This window comes from Phascolarctos cinereus, unplaced genomic scaffold (assembly GCF_003287225.1).
Source record: "Phascolarctos cinereus isolate Bilbo 61053 unplaced genomic scaffold, phaCin_HiC Scaffold_8;HRSCAF=390, whole genome shotgun sequence".
Lineage (NCBI taxonomy): Eukaryota > Metazoa > Chordata > Mammalia > Diprotodontia > Phascolarctidae > Phascolarctos > Phascolarctos cinereus.
The window spans coordinates 37,275,658-37,292,353 of record NW_027556291.1 but is presented as its reverse complement, the minus strand read 5'-3'; the positions used below and the strand labels follow the sequence as shown (position 1 = coordinate 37,292,353).

The 16,696-nt window shown below is 48.5% G+C and overlaps 1 protein-coding gene across 2 annotated transcripts; it reads right to left on the bottom strand.

The window, feature by feature from the left end:
• Positions 1-3,746: 3,746 nt before the first annotated feature.
• On the bottom strand, positions 3,747-4,772 carry SOX3 (SRY-box transcription factor 3). 2 transcript variants are annotated; one of them, XM_020971785.1, is made up of 2 exons: positions 4,715-4,772; positions 3,747-4,657 (listed from the first exon to the last, which is right to left on the bottom strand). In XM_020971785.1, the coding sequence occupies exons 1-2, from the start codon at positions 4,770-4,772 to the stop codon at positions 3,747-3,749; spliced, it is 969 nt and encodes a 322-aa protein (XP_020827444.1). The 2 variants fall into 2 exon arrangements, with proteins under 2 accessions (XP_020827444.1, XP_020827445.1); XM_020971786.2 differs by having other exon boundaries at positions 3,747-4,772.
• Between the last annotated feature and the right edge of the window lie 11,924 nt (positions 4,773-16,696).

Here is a 16,696-nt window from a genome sequence, read left to right as displayed (position 1 = left end):
TCATCTCATCCACTCCTAGATTAAAACATAGCTATTTACTCGTCTAATTCAGCCCCTGCTTCCCAATCCTGAACCATGGTAAAGTATTCTCTCCCTAGCCTATATTTTGTGCTTATGAAAAGGAAACAGGAGGGTTAATCACCTCCCTTTACCCATCCTGGAAGAAAAACTAAGGGGTACATCACTTCTAATGGCTTTCTCAGGTAGACTGGCAACTTCATTCAATCCTGTATTTCTTAACCCCTTAAAAACTTCCCTTGTATTGTATTTTCACTTCCTCGGATAACAAGCAGGTGTTTTTCTGGATCTTTATTGGGGTTGGAACTGTTTTTATAGAAAGGCATGAAACCATTCTGTTTGGGAAGAGTTCTAGTTGAAAGGCAGCTCTGCCTCTATCCCTGTTAGCTCCCTTTTATTCCCAGAGAATTGGCAGTTGTTCCCACATCAGTTCCTTTCTATTGGAGCTATTCAAGCATCAGGGATTATATGTCTCTATATCACGAGTTAACTCGTTTTCCAGAGACACCTTTATAATTAAAATTCTGTGGGATTGGTGCAGATAGTGGGACTTGAAATCAAAATCCTTTATACTTCCGTTACCCATCTCATCACAATATCTGACAGCTCTTCTTCCTAAACCATTACAGGATTAAAAGATGTGTGTATATACATAACAATAGGATTATAGATTTAAAGCTGGGAGGGACCTCAGTCCAATCCAACCACCTCTTTTGACAGATGAGGCAACTGAGGGCCGGAGAAGGGGAAGTGACTTGCCTAAGGTTACTCAGGTAGTAAAAATAGTAGAGGAGACATTTTGAACCCAGGTCCTGTGGCTCCAAATCCAGTTCCCGCCCCCCCTTCCTTTAGAGCAGAACACCAGAACTCCTCTCTTGAGCTGTGTCTCCCTGTGTATCTCATTTGTTCTGAAACTCTTCCAATATATTTCCAAGTGCTTTATTTTATGATGTGCTCCTTGAAAGTAATTGGCGAGCATAACTTAATGCCCTTAGCTTGTGGAAGGGCAGGCTCCAGCTTTTAGAATGTAATCCAGCATATGCTTTAAGAACAAGAATTCAGAATAGCTCCCCTTCTCCCATACCCTGGTACTTTCTGCTACCTTTTGGCTTTTTGTTTGTTTATTTGTTTTGAAATGCCGCAGTACCCACAATTGCACCGTGTACAAATTTGAGGTAGCACTAGCTGAATCTTTCTTGCCTGAACTCATTCCAACCCAAACTTTTCCCCCACACCAGAAGCAACTTGAAAGAAATCCAACTAGGAGTGTCTGAGGCCTTCTGTATGTCAAACACTGTGCTAACCTCTTTGGAGGAAACAAAAGGGAGGAGGTAAAGTCTGAAGACCCAGCCCTCAACGACAGCCCCCCCTCCCCCCCCCCGTACAAAAGCTCATCTTGGACTCTAGAATTTCATTTGAGATTCAACTTGTGAAGCTAAAAGTCTGTCTCTGCTGGGTGGCTGTCCCAGCTCCCACCTTGAAGACAAATTTGCCTCAGGCCACTGAAGCAAGTGGTAAGACTCTTCAGTGTGTACGTTTTTGAGAATTTATCTGTGAGTCCCTCTAAATAGGAGACTGGGAAGTGAAATTATCTTGGGGATAGGGAAGCTAAGGTTTGAGTCTAGTTCTTTTGGGGAGTCAGGGATGTTTATCTTTCAGAATTTTGTAGTGATATGTAGAAATGCAGGCTGCAAGGTCCCCAGTGCCCCCGCCCCAACACAAAAAGAAGCCCGCTGGAAATGTCTTCCCGAGGTGAATCTGCTGCCCGAGGCTTTATTACCTCGCCTCGCAGAACCAAAGCGGAGCGCGCAGAAATATTTCAGTAGGGCAGGTTCATTTGAAAGTTGGGAGCTTCCTTCTTCGAGGCCGACAGAGTAACAGGATTACAAGGGATTAATTAACGCAATCGCCTCCCGAAGATTTAGGAGTTGGTAAAGAAAAAAAAAAACAAACGAAAGGTTTGGTTGGTGTCTTTTAATGCTCCAAACTGATGGACTACATAAAGTGCATTGGATTGTATATTTAAAGCTGAAAGGTCACTTAGACCAAACCCCTCGTTTTACAGATGGGGAAACTGAGGTACAGGGACTTGCCGGAAGCCACACGGGTAGTAAAGGGGCAGAACGGGTATCTGAAGTCAGAAGTTCTCGCCCAATCCAGCTCTCCACTACACTATGTTGCACGGAGGTCGAGGAGAGAAAAGGGGAAAGTGAGGGGTGAGAGCTCTGAAACCAGGGAAGGGTGGTTTAGTTGTTGGGAGGAAACACTCAAAAACTGGGACTTACAGCAGCTTTTATAAAAAACGGGGAAAATAGAAAGGGACATTAAAGGTCTGGAGATCTCTAGGCCCAGAAGGGGAGAGAGAAGGAAAGCCCTAAACATTAATCTGTTTTCTTTATCCCCTGCCCAAGGGTCCTGCAACCATTTTCTTTTTAAATATCATAGTTAAGATTTCTCGACAGGTTTTTATTTTGTGAATATTCCAGCCGGGCTCGGGTTCCCCCCCCCCACCCCGGACCAACTCCCCCAGGGCAGCCAGGATCTATTCCCGGCTCTTCGAGGCACAAGGCAACCCCTCCCGGGAAACCAGCTCAGCCCAACCATGCAACAAGTGTACAACCCCTTAGTGTCCGAACCTGCCACCTGACCACTTAATTTGTGCTCATTTAGGTGCTGAAATCCCCCTGACTATGAATTAGTTAAAAGGTGAGGATATTGGAAGGTAAGTTCTCTAATATTCGATTGGCCCTTTCTTCTGCCTTGAGAAAAACATCAAGACAGGCCAGGGTCACTGACCATTGCTAAATGCCCTTCGAGGAAGAACAGCAAGTTTTCCCTCCCATCCTCCCCTTTTCCCCAACCCCAGCGCCCCCCCTCACTCCCCCCCCCGTTTAAAAACGAAGTGTTACAAAATTGCCAAGACTCTTGTTATTGCCGGTTCTAAAATTTATTGAGCTCTCCTTTTGGAGATCAGGGAAGTCTTTTTAAAAGCTCACACAAATCCCCCCGCCCCCCAAAGAAACCCTAACACATTTGCTGCTGCTTCTGATGTTTTTGTTTGTAGAAGCCACGAACTCAGCATCCATCGAAAACTCCCACCCCACTTTTACAGAAGTTTACAAACCCGAGCACGATGAGGAAAGAACACACAACTTACTATAAATTAGAAGCTTGCCTTTGCGACCTGAAGAATAAGTTTTTTTCAAGGCGAGGAGAGGGGAGCAAAGACGCTAAAGTGTTTGGGATACAATCCCAAACGAAACTAGGTGAAGCGAGAACTATTTAAACCAGTGTAAACAGTTTGAATCGTTTCCCTGCTTCCCCAACTTATTCCATCTCTAAAACAAAAACTGACAATACAAGATATTTAATTAAACACAAAGAACTCGAACTACAATCAGATAGATAACCTAGGGGGAAGGGGAGGGGGAGGCCTTCTCTGTTCTCCAAACATCACAGAAATGCCCAGCATACATAGAAAGGGGAAGGGAAGAGGGGCAGCAGTCAAGGAAAGTTGTGCACTAGAAAAGAAATCTTATGCTCATTATTTCCCTAAGTCAGCGGGTAGTTCAAATAGTTTCAACCACGCACGCAAAGCTAGAGGCAGTCCCGACTTCAGAGAAGGCTGATCGGGAAGGCAAGGCTGCAGCGGGAGAGGAGGTGAAGAGCAGGGCACAAGGGATGGTTGCTGGCTCGTCGTCTGGTTTGGTTTGGGCCGGTCGGGTGTCTCAGATATGAGTCAGTGGCACGGTGCCGTTCACCGCAGTCCCGGCACTTTGGTAGTGTTGGTGAACGCTGTGCAATCGGCTGCCCTGCAGGGACGAAGCGTCTGTGGCGTCTCCCCCCGGCGGGAGGTACATGCTGATCATATCCCTCAGGTCGCCCAGGCAAGCCCTCTGCGAATGGGCGCTGATGGCAGGCGGCGGCGGTGAACTGGGTTCAGACTTCACCACAGAGCCCATGGAGCCTAGGCTCATGGCGGCGGCCGCGGCCGCAGCAGCGCCGGGCTGTTGGCCGTAGGCGGCTGCAGCGGCGGGCGACATGCTGCCGTAGGTGGAGGCTGCGGCGGCGGCGGCGGCGGCGTTCATGTAGGTCTGGGCGGCCGGCATCATGGGACTGTACTGCAGGCCGGCCATGTCGTAGCGGTGCATCTGCTGCAGCTGGGGGCTGTTCATGCCCGGGTGCTGAGTGTAGCTTAGCTGCTCGGGCATCAGCGAGTACGCCCCGTTCGCCCAACCATTCATGTGGGCGTACGTGTCCAGCCTCTGGCCCACCCCAACGGGGCTGTTGACCGACGCTGTCCCAGGGGGCAGCAGGTTACCGGGCAGGGAGTACTTGTCCTTTTTCAGTAGCGTCTTGGTCTTCCGACGGGGCCGGTATTTGTAATCTGGATACTCTTTCATGTGGACGGCGCGCAGCCTCTTGGCCTCGTCGATGAAAGGCCGCTTCTCGGCGTCTGTCAGCAGTTTCCAGTCGGCTCCCAGCCTCTTGCTGATCTCCGAATTATGCATCTTGGGGTTCTCTAGGGCCATCTTGCGTCTCTGACCCCGGGACCACACCATGAAGGCGTTCATGGGTCGCTTTACTCGGTCCTGGTCACTACTACTGCCGCCGCCGCTGCCGGCGCCACCTCCCCCTCCTCCCGCGTTCGCTCCGCTCTTGCCTGTGCCCCCGGGGGCAGCGGTGCTGCCCGCACCCGCCGGAGTCCCTTGTACTACCGGGCTTTTCATCTCACTCTCCAGTAGACTGTACATAGCAGGGGCTGGGAGGAGGTGAGCCAGTTTGCCTTTTGGGCACTCGCGAGGCGGGAAGGGAAGAGAAAGAAATGATCAGTGGAGGTTGGGGGGGGGGGAGTCTAAGGTCCCAGAAACTGCAGCAACTTTCGGTCGCCGCCTCTACTGTTGCTGCTGCTGTCGCCGCCAACCGCAGGGTGACCCTCGCTTTACCTCTTCGCTGCGCACTTCTCAGCACCTCGGGGCTCCCTTCACCGCCTGCCAGCAGTCAGCACCGGGTTCTCGGGGGTAGACAAACACACAAACAAACAGGCGCCTCCCTATGAACGACTACACACGAACACAAATACACACACAAGTTGGGATGCCTCCAGAGCTCCCGGTTTCCCGGACGCTCCTTCGGCTTTCTCCAGCTCTGCTCTCTCTAGGAGGAGGCTGATTGACTGCCTATAAATGAAAAGGCAGCAGCCAATCAGCGCGCAGATCCCGGCAGGCCCCAGAGAAGACGAATTGACCAGTTGTAAAACTTTCGCTGGGGGGGTGGGGGTGCTCTTTGTCACCGGGTGTCGAGATCTGGAGAATTATTTGGGTGGGCGGGTGTGGGGGTAAGGAGAAAGGAGAAGGGGGGGAAGAAAAGGGGGGGGGTCGCCACTACTGAACTAGGTTGGAGAAAGTTTAAAGTATAAAAATAGCTGGGGGGGGGAGCAAGGCTTGAGCAACTTTGGAAGAGCTTTTAATCTTAAGGGTTCCCCAGGAATAAATCAAAACTGGAAGCGATAAAATAATACGAGAAGAGACTGGGATTTTCTTCTTGTTTCACTGGCTAAGCTGCCCTGTCCCCGGGATTCCGGAGAGATAGTGCACCCTCTGCTCCCTTGTTTTCTGTTAGGTGTTAAAGAAGTGTGAACCTGGGGCTAGTAAGTTGTGAGTAGGTGTGTCGCCGGGGTCCAGGCACTCCCAGGGCAATATTGGGAAAAGAAAATGGGGTGGGAAGTGAAGTGTCACTATGACCACCGTGGGGCGACTCCCTGGACACTCCCTCTTCTTTATTCAGATGTTTATGTGCCCCATAACTTCTGGAGGGGGGTGCTGTTAGGACCACAACCATAGCCTCCTACGGCATCTGAGCTTTCCCTATTCTGGTGCTTTGCTGACAGTGAGCACCCTAGAGAGAGTGAAGTCAACCCCACGTCTCAATTTTAAAGACTTAAAAAATTTTACTAAATTAAATCACACTCCCCCCTCCTTCCACCCATACTCCCTTACCCCTCTCCAAAGCGATCCTTTCCACTACCCCCCGCACCGCCCATTACCCACCGTGGCCCACCCATCAGTTCCGGAGACTTGAAGCTAAGGGAATGGAGAGGGAGTAATGCGCTAAAGCCCCAGGGGGTAGAAACTACCACTGTGCAGCTAGGCTTCGGGTGATGGGAGCACTGGGACCTGCAGGTGGAGGCAATTGGGAGGAAGAGGCCGAACTCGCCCATCCCTGGCTGGGGAGGGAAGCAGCGTTTGAACCAAATGTTCAGATGTTGCTGTGGGATTTTGCGGGAGGGGATGAGAAGAGCAAACAAGGTTGCTTTAGTATCTGGTCTCCCTCTCCCCCTCTCTTCCTCCCCCCCCCCCACCTGGGGAAAGGAGCCTGGAGTTTGGCTTTGGTTTTCAGCGGTTGCTAGATTTTAGGGCCGGGAGTAACCACTCCCCTCATTTGACAAGAGGAAACTGAGGCTTAGGCAAGGGCAAAGACTAGAGACGAAGGTCACACTGGTAGCCAGCCAAGAACAGATCTGGGATGTTTGGACTGGATTCCGAATCCCGTGCTCTTTACTTCTTAGCTCGCTGTCTCTTTTGTGGGGTAAGGAGGAATCAGCCATGTCCCTTTTTTCATCCCTACTCCCTTAGTCCTCTCCCCCTGTACCCCCAGCTCTTTTTCCTTCTCCCTTCTCTCTTCTTTTGCCATTTCGGGTTTTTTCCACTCCACTGCCGCTGAAGGGGCGGGGGCATGGCCCTCGGAAAATCCGTTTGCATAGCAACCCGAAACCTCCAAATAAAGAAAGAACTTTTTTGGTGGTTTTTTTTGGGGGGGTGGCGGGGGTAGGAGGGGTGGAGGCGGCTCGCAGCAACTGATGCAGAGTTTGAAGCTGGGCTTCATCCAAAAGCGATTTTTCGATGCCCTCTCCATTTCCCACAGCCCACCTGCGGGTGCCCAGTGGAGCCCCAGGAGGGCGCCGGGCCTCCTGCCTGCCCAGAATTCCCTTCAGAGGCCCCGGCCTTCAGCCCGGCAATCTCCGCAGAGGAAAGCCCAAGCTTCCTCTCTAGAGTTTGATAGCCTGAGGTGCTTGGTTCTCAGTCCTTCACCTTCCGGGAAGAGTGAGTGAAAGGAAGATGCGGACGGCTGGGAAGGCCCGACCCAGGGGCAAAACGCCCGAAAGTCTTTGCTTTCTTCATCCTTGCCCCATTTCCATTCCAATCTAGAAATAGGTACTGCAATACAATACATAGGCATATATCTTTTCTACCTTCCCCACCCCCACCCCCGCCAGCAGACGTCGCCCAGACTTTCAGCCCAGCGAGGGAGGAAGGGGGATCCTGGATGGAGGGGACAGCCCTCCCCTCCCCACCCCTGGCCTTACAAAGCTGGGTCTGGCAGGGCGGGGCGGGCGGCTGGCGCCAGCGTCCGGGCTTTGCCCCCAAGCCTCTCTGGGCTCGAGAGACCTGCCACCAGGCGCTCTAACTACCCCCAGCCCCCCTCCCCTCCGCGCAGCTGACAGGCAGGGGAAAGAAAACAAATCAGGCCTTTTAAAAGATGGACCACCAAGGGTAGATGCCATTCCATTCACCGACTCCTGTACTGTCAAAGCCGGACAAGAGAGATCTAGTTCAGGTACCTCATTCGATGGAGGAGGATACTGAGGCCCAGAGTGGGGAGGGAACTTGCTTAGAGTTATATATAAAGCGGGTGACCTTGGAAGGAGCAGAACCAGGCTCCACTGGCTCTCAGTCCGGTGCTACAGCTTAATGTAAAATCCGAACACTCATTGTATGTGAACACATATGCAGGTGTGTATATGTGAAAACCAGCATACATTGAGTCTATAAATGCATCAACTATGACACTGATTGTATTTGCAAGGATGGTCAAAAAACAGTACCACGAATGATTTAGTGTTTACCTTTTTTAAAAAAATTGCAAGCTGTCATTCATTGGATAACTAAGAAGCTTTTATAGGCCAAGTGGAAGGGGAAGTGTGAAATGTCTTTTTTTTTTTGGTGGTTCCCCAAGGAACCTGTCCAGGTGTGTGGCTTGGCCAGAGGCTACTAAGCTAGAGAACAAGGATCTGGGCACTCCTAGGATCTCTTGTCCTTTATGCAGAAGAGCTGCCAAGAATTGTTTCCAAGTATAGGGACCAGGCAGCAAATCATTAGAGCAGAATTCCTGGATATTGCACTCAGTCTTGGTGAAGAAGAGTTCCTGATGCTCTTCTCTGCTTTCATTGCCATACCATCCAGAGGTCTTGTGCACTCTGGAGAGTTTAGTGGGATTCAGGTATCAATTCAGCAGTCCTGCAGTAATGATGTAAAGAGAGAAACAAAATCCTTAAAAAAAAAAAAGCAGGGGGAGGGAGCCCTTTCCTACTCAGAGTGGTGTTTAACTTTTGAAAACACCATACCTTGCTTTTTCATATTGAGCCCCGCTAGCACTGGCTATAAGCATCAGTATCTACTACTGCATCCTTGTAGTTGAGAACAAAGCAGTTTCACCCACAAAACTTTTAAAGCACATCTAACCACGTTTTTCTTACCCCATACTCTTAATTTTCAAAGGCAAATGATGCCCTTGAAGGAAGTAGAGTTGGAGATGGGAAAATGCCATTTGATCAACTTTATTTCTTTGCCGATACGTCATGGACTTTTAGAGCTGCAAGAGAGGTCACTTTATTTTACACATGAGGAAACTGAGGCCAAGAAAGAAATGCCTTGCTCAAGTTCACACAAAGAGCTAGTGACAAACTTGGGGGTAGAACTGGGGTCTCCTTCTCCTAGGCTCGGAATCTTTCCACCACCTTACAGGGCTGCTTGTGTTAGAGCACAGTTTAATCAAGATAGGATTCAGTCTCATAAGAGACTTTAGAGCCTGTTAAATATTTCTAAGCTCAGATTTCTAAACCATGGATGAGGACTGAATTTAGATCAACCAGAGCCTAGACCTTGGGCCCTATTTTCTTGAACTTGATCCATACTAAGGTGAATAAAATACTTAAAGAATTGTAAAAGAAACAGTGAACTAATACCCCTCGTTAGCAGACTCTGTATTTTTCCCTCAAGAAAGGGCCCCACTGAGTCAATCTTCCCGCATCCCCTCTCCTATAGCGGTTCTGCCCCTGGACCGAGTACTTGGCAGAACTCCGACACTCCTGGGCTGCTGCCAGGCTGCTCCCAGAGACGGCGGGCGCTGCAATATCGCCCCTTATTGGTTGCGGGCGGTAACATCACCCAAAATGGGTGCTTCTTTTAACACCTGACCACTACTCCACCCCCGCCCCTTTGCTGCGAATCCGCCAGACTTCGAAGGTATCTGTACCTGTAGGGGTGTTCTCCCAGCCTGGAAGAATTGAAAGTCTTTAGATTCAAGCTAGGGATAGGGATGGAGTCGGAAAGGGGGCCCAAGAAAGTCGTCCCTTGCAGCTTGGCAGCCACCCAGTCTCGCCACTCTAGCAGTCGTGGCCGGGAGTCGTGAGCTGCCTGGCTGTAGCGGAAAGGCGTGTTTGGTTGGAAAGGAGGTTCGAACCTCCGAGGTGCCCAAGCGTCAGCGCGTAAGCACGCACTCACGACCCCCAAGAACTGGAAAACTTGGAGGGCTGGTTAGGGCTCACTCCCAAGTCCACTGCTGGGAACAATTATCTCTATCTATCTCGTCAGTAATAGTATTAATACTAGTACTACTAGTTGAGTAGTGGCAGTGGTGGTGATGGTGGTGGTGGTAGTAATAGTAGTGGTATAGCTCTTTGCCTCGTGGGGGCCTGCAAATAGAAACCGGGTTCCAAGCCATCTGCATTCGGAAGGAAGATGGAAACACTGTGGCCTCTGGCCAGATTCCCTACCACTCGGAACTGCATCCTCTCTTTTGTGGCTGGGTTTTCTGTTTTGTTTTGTTTTGTTTTGTTTTGTTTTGTTTTGTTTTGTTTTGTTTTTTCCTTCAAAGGCGTCTCCACTGGTGATTTTGGGGAGATGGGGAGAAGGACTTGGCCCTGAGCTACTCTGCCGCGGTCAGATCCTCCCTGCAGTTGGAGGGCTCGTAAAGGCCAGAAGAACTGCTCTCTTCCTCCAGTCTCTTTCCGAAGTGGCGAGACTTCCTACGTCTTGGCTACCCCAGAGGGGTTTCGCTTTTTAACAAACGAGATAATTAGCCTTCCCTGGAACATTACCCCGGTACCCACTGCCCCATCTCTTGCTTTGATCCCCTGATCGTGTTCATGGTTCTTTTTGAACAGTCTGTTTCATACCAATAGATCGAGGGAACATATTAAGAATAGGAGGTGGGGGTGGCGAAAGAGACTGTAGGAATAATCGGATTTTTAGGACGGTCCAGAAGGACAGACAATTGCAACGTCTGCAGCGTTCCCCAGGCAGTTTCATTCTGGCATAAAGGACCGATCCCTTCGAGTGAAAAGGGAGAATTTCCTTTTCCCTTTGCATTGAAAACATTTATCCTTCGGGGGTCAGAAAATTAACTTTGTCAGGCCTGTAAGTTTCAAATATCTTTTTAAAATTGGTATCTTTTAAAAAAAAATGTTGGTTTTGCCTGTTATGTGCATATGTGCAAAATCTCTTCCAGCGGAATATAATGCTGGGGGATGCGATTGGATTCCTCATTTTTCAAAACAAGTGTAGACGAAATCCAGCTAGGATTTACTCTCCAATACCCTTCCCTGCTTGTTTATCCTCCCCCTTCTCCTTCAGCCCCACCTAGCTTCCCTGAATACTAGAGGCTAGTTCCCAAAGATTCATTCCATATCTCCCAGGTAAGGAGTCCTTGGACTTCCGGAGAAGCGAAGACTTGGAGCTCTCTCTTTGCGACGCTTAACTGTCCTGAGGTACAGGAAATACATTAGTGGTCCAGCTCCCCTTCAGCCGCCTTCCCCAGCAAGAAGAAAAACAAAACCAGATCCCCTTCAAATTAGAGTTAACAGCCAAAAGCCCAAACCCCGAGCAAACGAGCCATCAGCTTGTTTTGAGTTTTTCTAATGGATGGAATTCCAAATGAACAAGGGCAGAAACCTGACAAGTGCCTGGTGGTGGGATCGCTTTTCCTCTCGCCCCTCGCCCCTGGTTCTCCCCACCCCCCCACCCCCGCCTTCTGAAACTGACTGCCAAAGCCAGAAGCCGGAGGGCGCTTCTGAATAAGCAGATTGTTCTTCACAACCGCGCCCCCTCCATCAGTAACCCCCCCCCTTCTCGACACACACGCCTCTAAACCCCAGCCACCAGTTACTGCTCTTAATTGGCCCTGTTATTTCTCCCATTCAGGTGTTCGAAAAATTGATCTGCACGTAGTCGCTTCAGCCTAATAACCTCAGTCATTGGGGTGGGCATGGGGGAAGGGGAAAAGAGACTGTTGAAACAAGGCTGGTCGCTAATAAGGACCCTTTCTTTCTTTCTTTCTTTCTTTCTTTCTTTCTTTCTTTCTTTCTTTCTTTCTTTCTTTCTTTCTTTCTTTCTTTCTTTCTTTCTTTCTTTTTCTTTCTTTCTTTTCCTTTCCTTTCCTTTTTTTTATTCCAAGGTACTAATTAACCTAGTTGAGCAGAAGACCACCTGCATGGGGCAGCCAGGGTGGGGTGGGGAGACTGATGAGGGGAGGAAGGGGCCAATGAAAAATCGCCCCTAATTCCAGTCTCTCTGGTGTCCCAGGCTGCTTGCTGCCCAAACTGCATCGAGCAAGGGAGGACTGATCCCTAGAATATGGGGGAAAAGCAACTGTGATGATAAGATGACAGCGTGAGGGTTGGAGTGGAGTGCGATTTGTATGTTTCTGTGTTTTGTGAGCGGAAGAAGGGAAGAGGTGTCCATTCTGAATCAGAAAGAGAAAGCGTCAGAATCGACACTTTTCCGCTTTTACTTTCCATGTCTACCCCCTCCCCCCTCTCCACATTCACTTTTCTGAAACGGATGAGAGAATCCCCATAACTCTTAACTATAGAAGCAGGTTCACGGGATTTATGTAGACTGATACAAGTCCTCTTCACTCATTCCCCAAGTCTCTCAATGTTCTCTTACATGCAGCAGTGACAGGGTCCTGAAATTAACCCTAAATTTGATGTCGGAGACCCGGGGTGGGGGGAGTGCAGCAGAAGACCAGCAGACGCTGATTTAACTGGGCAATCTTGGACAAGTCACTTCCTCTCTCTGGGCCTTGGTTTTCTCACCTGTAAAATGGGAGGGATAACTTTTGCCCTGCTCACTCCCCATTACTCCCTGGGTGGAGAGAAAACGAGATTGTGGCTACGAAAGCACCTTATTTTGCATCCGTAAATTTTTGGATAAATATGTTCCTTGTTTGCTGCTATTTTAAAATAAAGTGAAGTGCAATTCTCTCGGGTCTCCTGGGACCAATGGCTGCGGTGGCAAATTTGGCCCGGGCCGGGGAAGAACTTCCACTTTCAGGGTCCGTGCAGTAATTGCTTCTCTTCCTCAACACTCCTCCCCCCCTCCGCCAGTCTCCCCGGGGCCCCGCCTTTGGGCTCCGGAACAGGGGAATTAGGATTTATGGAATTGTTATTGGTTGGACGCGTTCGGTATATTGTTGCGGTGGGTGCTTTTTCTGGTAGCCGTCTCCTAGAAGGCCAGACTCTTGTGCCTGGCAGAATCGGGCCTTGAATAGCCTTGAATTACCTAAAGTCCAGCGACCAAGAGCCTACCAAGGGCCAACAGGCGGCAGCGGCGCGGTGGCGGGCCGAGGGATGCACCCCGGGGAAGTGGAGGGGGGAAAGGGGGTGGCTCTGAAGGCTTTAGGCGGCTGGTGGAGAAGGAGCCTCGGCAACCACTGTCAACCCACGTGTGGGTCCGGGAATCCTAAGAGCCATTCCTACCTCGGAAGAGGCTACGGCCCTGCTGGGCTCCACTACTCTGATGTTCGTTCCGCCCTGTCAGGGACTGGCCAGCCGGCGGGCTGAGCTCCCAGAGCCACCACCAGGCTGGCCTTGGCGCCGGGCAAGACTCAGTCCATCGCTCCCCTCCCAGGCCAGCCAGCTGGCCCAGCTCGCCTCCGGGGACAGGGCAAGGCATTCCAGGGCAGGGATGCGGAGTTGAGCGGGGACTGGGAGGTCCTAATCGGCCAGCCCCGCCGGCTTTGCAACTAAGCCTACCTCCGAGCGAGCAGCCCGTGTACCCTAGCTTCTCGGGGACCAGATGTGCCTCCGCCTTCGAGAGACCAGGCTTACTTCGCATGCTACAGCCAAAGGCAAATTCGTCTCTCTCTAATCCTCTCTCTAAATTACCACACAAATCAGTACACCTCCGGCAGCAGCAGCCCGTTTTCTGAAAGCCTTGGGCCAACCTGGGCTCCCAGCCCCTGCTGGAGTTATAGTATTACAGAAATCCGACCCTAATTGTAGCGATTTAGTGTGTTAATTAGTAGCAAATAAACTCTTCCTTGGTGGCATAGCCTCGCAGAGCCCGTAGGGGCGGCGGCGGCATGGATATCATTGAGCCGGCCGTGTAGCTGCAAAGTCAGCGCAGGGAAGGCAGCCTGAGCCAGGGAAATTGAGTTCCTAAAAGGTTTCCCTACAGAATAAATAATTAAAATATATTCTCCTTTAATTGACATTATAGAGGACATAAATGAGCTTTTCCTTTTAGAAAGAAGTAGCAATTTCTAAATAAAGCTCACAGCTAGGAGAATGGAGGCTTCAGCCAAATGAATAGTCATTACTACCATTTCAACGGTGGGGGCCTTTTGATCAGAAAAGAAATTAGCTCTAAAGGACAGACAATAGAAGCCTGCCCTGCAATAGGAAGAAAATTAGACAGCCATGGCTCTTAACAACACCTATTTCTAGAAACCATGGAGTTTTTTGCTTGCTTTTCAATTACAGCTGTTCATTTCCTATAAGGAAAGGGGGAGGGGGAAAAACAACAAAAACAAAAACAAAAAACCAAAGGCACCAACGTAAACTTAGTTTGTCCAAAAAGGCCTCAGAGCAGGGCACTGACCAATTAGCTAATCCTGTAGGTTTCAAATGACTCAGATTTATACAAGACATTCGCTCTCCCCCAACCACCCCTACAAACCCCAAGTTGGACCATCGTGAAAAATCAACTATAGCTGAAGTGTACAAAGTTTCTGGTTTCTGTTGGACTGCAGAGAAAAAACCAAGTTGAAGAGGGGCTCCAGTGTTCTTTTGTAGATTCCTCACCAAAGGACAAAGGGGGTGAGAAGGTGGAGGGAACATATTTGAGCAGCCTTCTGAATACCCAACATCTCAATTCATATAGAGCATGTACCTCTGGATTTTTAAAATGAGTGTCTTCATTCCCATATCTTTGCCCAGTGTCTTGAAATGCTGTTTCTTTAAGCATCTTAGTTTTAGTTGCTCTTCGGGCATTATGGGTTTGGAATTTGACTAATCTGGATGGTCTTAATCCTGGGGATCTCTCTCTCTCTCTCTCTCTCTCTCTCTCTCTCTCTCTCTCTTCTCTCTCTCTCTCTCTCTTCTCTCTCTCTCTCTCTCTCTCTTTCTCTCTCTCGCTCTCTCTCTTCCTTTCTCCCCTCCCTCTTCTCTTCTCTCTCCTACTCTGCCTTTTTCTCCTTTCTCCCTCTCTCTCTGTCCCCTTATTTACCTCCCTCCCCCTCCATTTTTTATTCTCTCTCTCTTCCTTCTTGCCTCCCTCTCCTTTCTCCTGCTCTCTCTTTTCCCTTCTCTCTTCGCTTCTTTCTCTCTTTTTGTCTCTCTGTCCCTTCTCTCCTCCCTCCTCCTGTCTCCCTCTTACTCTTCCCTTCTCTCCCTCTCTCTTTGTCTCTTTCTCTCTGTTCCTCTTTTTTTCTCCTTCCTTTCCATTCTTCCTTTCTTCTTTCTGTTTCTGGAAAAGTATCTATCTGCCAAGGAGGAAAATGGAAAATGCATTGTTTTTATTGTGGGCTCCAAAATGAAACCATTAATCTATATGAAGGAAAAGAACATAGAAAAGAGGCTTTACCTTTAATAGTCATAAATCACATTTTGCAGGGATACAAGCTTATGTCTCAGAAACATCACCATTCTACTGTAGAAGAAACTGGCCATGCCTTTTATCAGCAGAGCATCCACCTGTTGGCACATTTTCTTTAAGCATCATACTCTTTAAAAAACACACCTCCAGGAATGTAATGCGATCTAATGCAGTAGATCTGAGATCTTAATATTTGGGGCTGCCCTGATAGAATGAATTGTTTAAAAATGGATTCATTTTTATTTTAAAAAATAACAAAAACTAATTTGCCGTTGATTGGTTTATTCCCCCACAGAGTCAAGGATTTATTTTTCCTGAAATAATTTAAATAAAATGAAATCTGATTTAATCATGGAGAGACCACCAAGAATAAACTTATTCTTTTCTTTTCCTCCTTTTACTTTGTCTCTGTTCAAATTGGAGCCCTTTCCCCAACTTAGAAATCATCTTTAAACTTAGGAGAGAGAAAGAGAATAGAGTCATTGACATGATTAGTAAATCGTCCCTAATTAGAAAAAAATTTTTTTTCTAACAAAAGGCTTTTTGTTCCTGTATTTCCAAGGTACACTGCATCTTCCTGGATAGTTCTATTTAAATGGTGTGTGTGTGTGTGTGTGTGTGTGTGTGTGTGTGTATGTGAATACCTACACGTACATATTTTTCTTTAGAAGCCTGGTCTCTCTTGTTCTTAGCAAAGACTCACCTCTGAGCTGCTCTGCCACAATGGATGCTTCAGAACATAGCAGTGAAAGGCACTTAGCAGAAATGACCCAAGGCTGAGAGGTCGTAACACATTTCCTTGGAGGCCTTAAGAAAGTAAAGCATCCATTGAAATGCACTGGTAAGAGATCACTCAAAATTCCATCTTCAAATCCATGTAATTGGGCTGCAGTAAGAGTATTCTATTCTCTCTACAGTTGGATACCAAGAGAGAAAATGTTGCCGTTTAGCCTCAGTCTGTTTATCTGTAATAAAAGGGTGGGGGGAGGTACTTGCTAGTGAAGGATGTCTTCTGCCTCTTAGCAGAAAGGTGGTGGACCATAGGTGCATAATAAGGCATACATTGTCAGACATCACTAGTTTAACTCTATTTCTTTGTTACAAGGGAGATTTTTATGCCAGAGGTGGGTGGGCGAATTGGAATGATGGGAATCATTGAGGTCACTGGATCTTTATAGTCTGCCTGTTATAACAATCCATAAGTCTCTGGCTCTAGACCTACAAAGAGGGTATTTTTACTTTCATATACCCTATAAAGGTAGGAGTTGATTTTCCTAAAGGGAAAATTAACCATAAATGATTATGTCCCACTCAACTTAGGCAGTTATCATGCCTCAGTCATTCATATAGCCCTTTACAACAGCAGGAAAATATATGCTTCGGTGGGACTGCAATAGCCATGGGTTACCTTTGGGGAACATAGAGCTTCAGAAACAGGGCTAAATGAAGCTGGTCTTTACATTTGTGAGGCTGCAGGCAGTCAATGTGCACCATGTTCAACTCTGGACCTGCTGGGAAGGAGTCCTTGAGGGAGAATGAGAACCGGGCATGAGAACATCTGTCCCAGGTCATAGAGAAAAGGAGGATTTCAGAGGGTCAGACACTAAAAGCTGCAAGGGGCTGAATTCTCCATTAAGACATTTGATTGATTGATTGATATGAGGCTACCCTTAGTTTCCTTTATTTAAGCTATTTGATATCTAGTAAAGAAATATCTGTGCTTTGACAAATAGCTTCCA

What these genes read in the sequence shown, in the direction of transcription:
- SOX3 (XM_020971786.2), bottom strand. Translation starts at nt 4,772, where the DNA reads ATGTACAGTCTACTGGAGAGTGAGATGAAAAGCCCGGTAGTACAAGGG.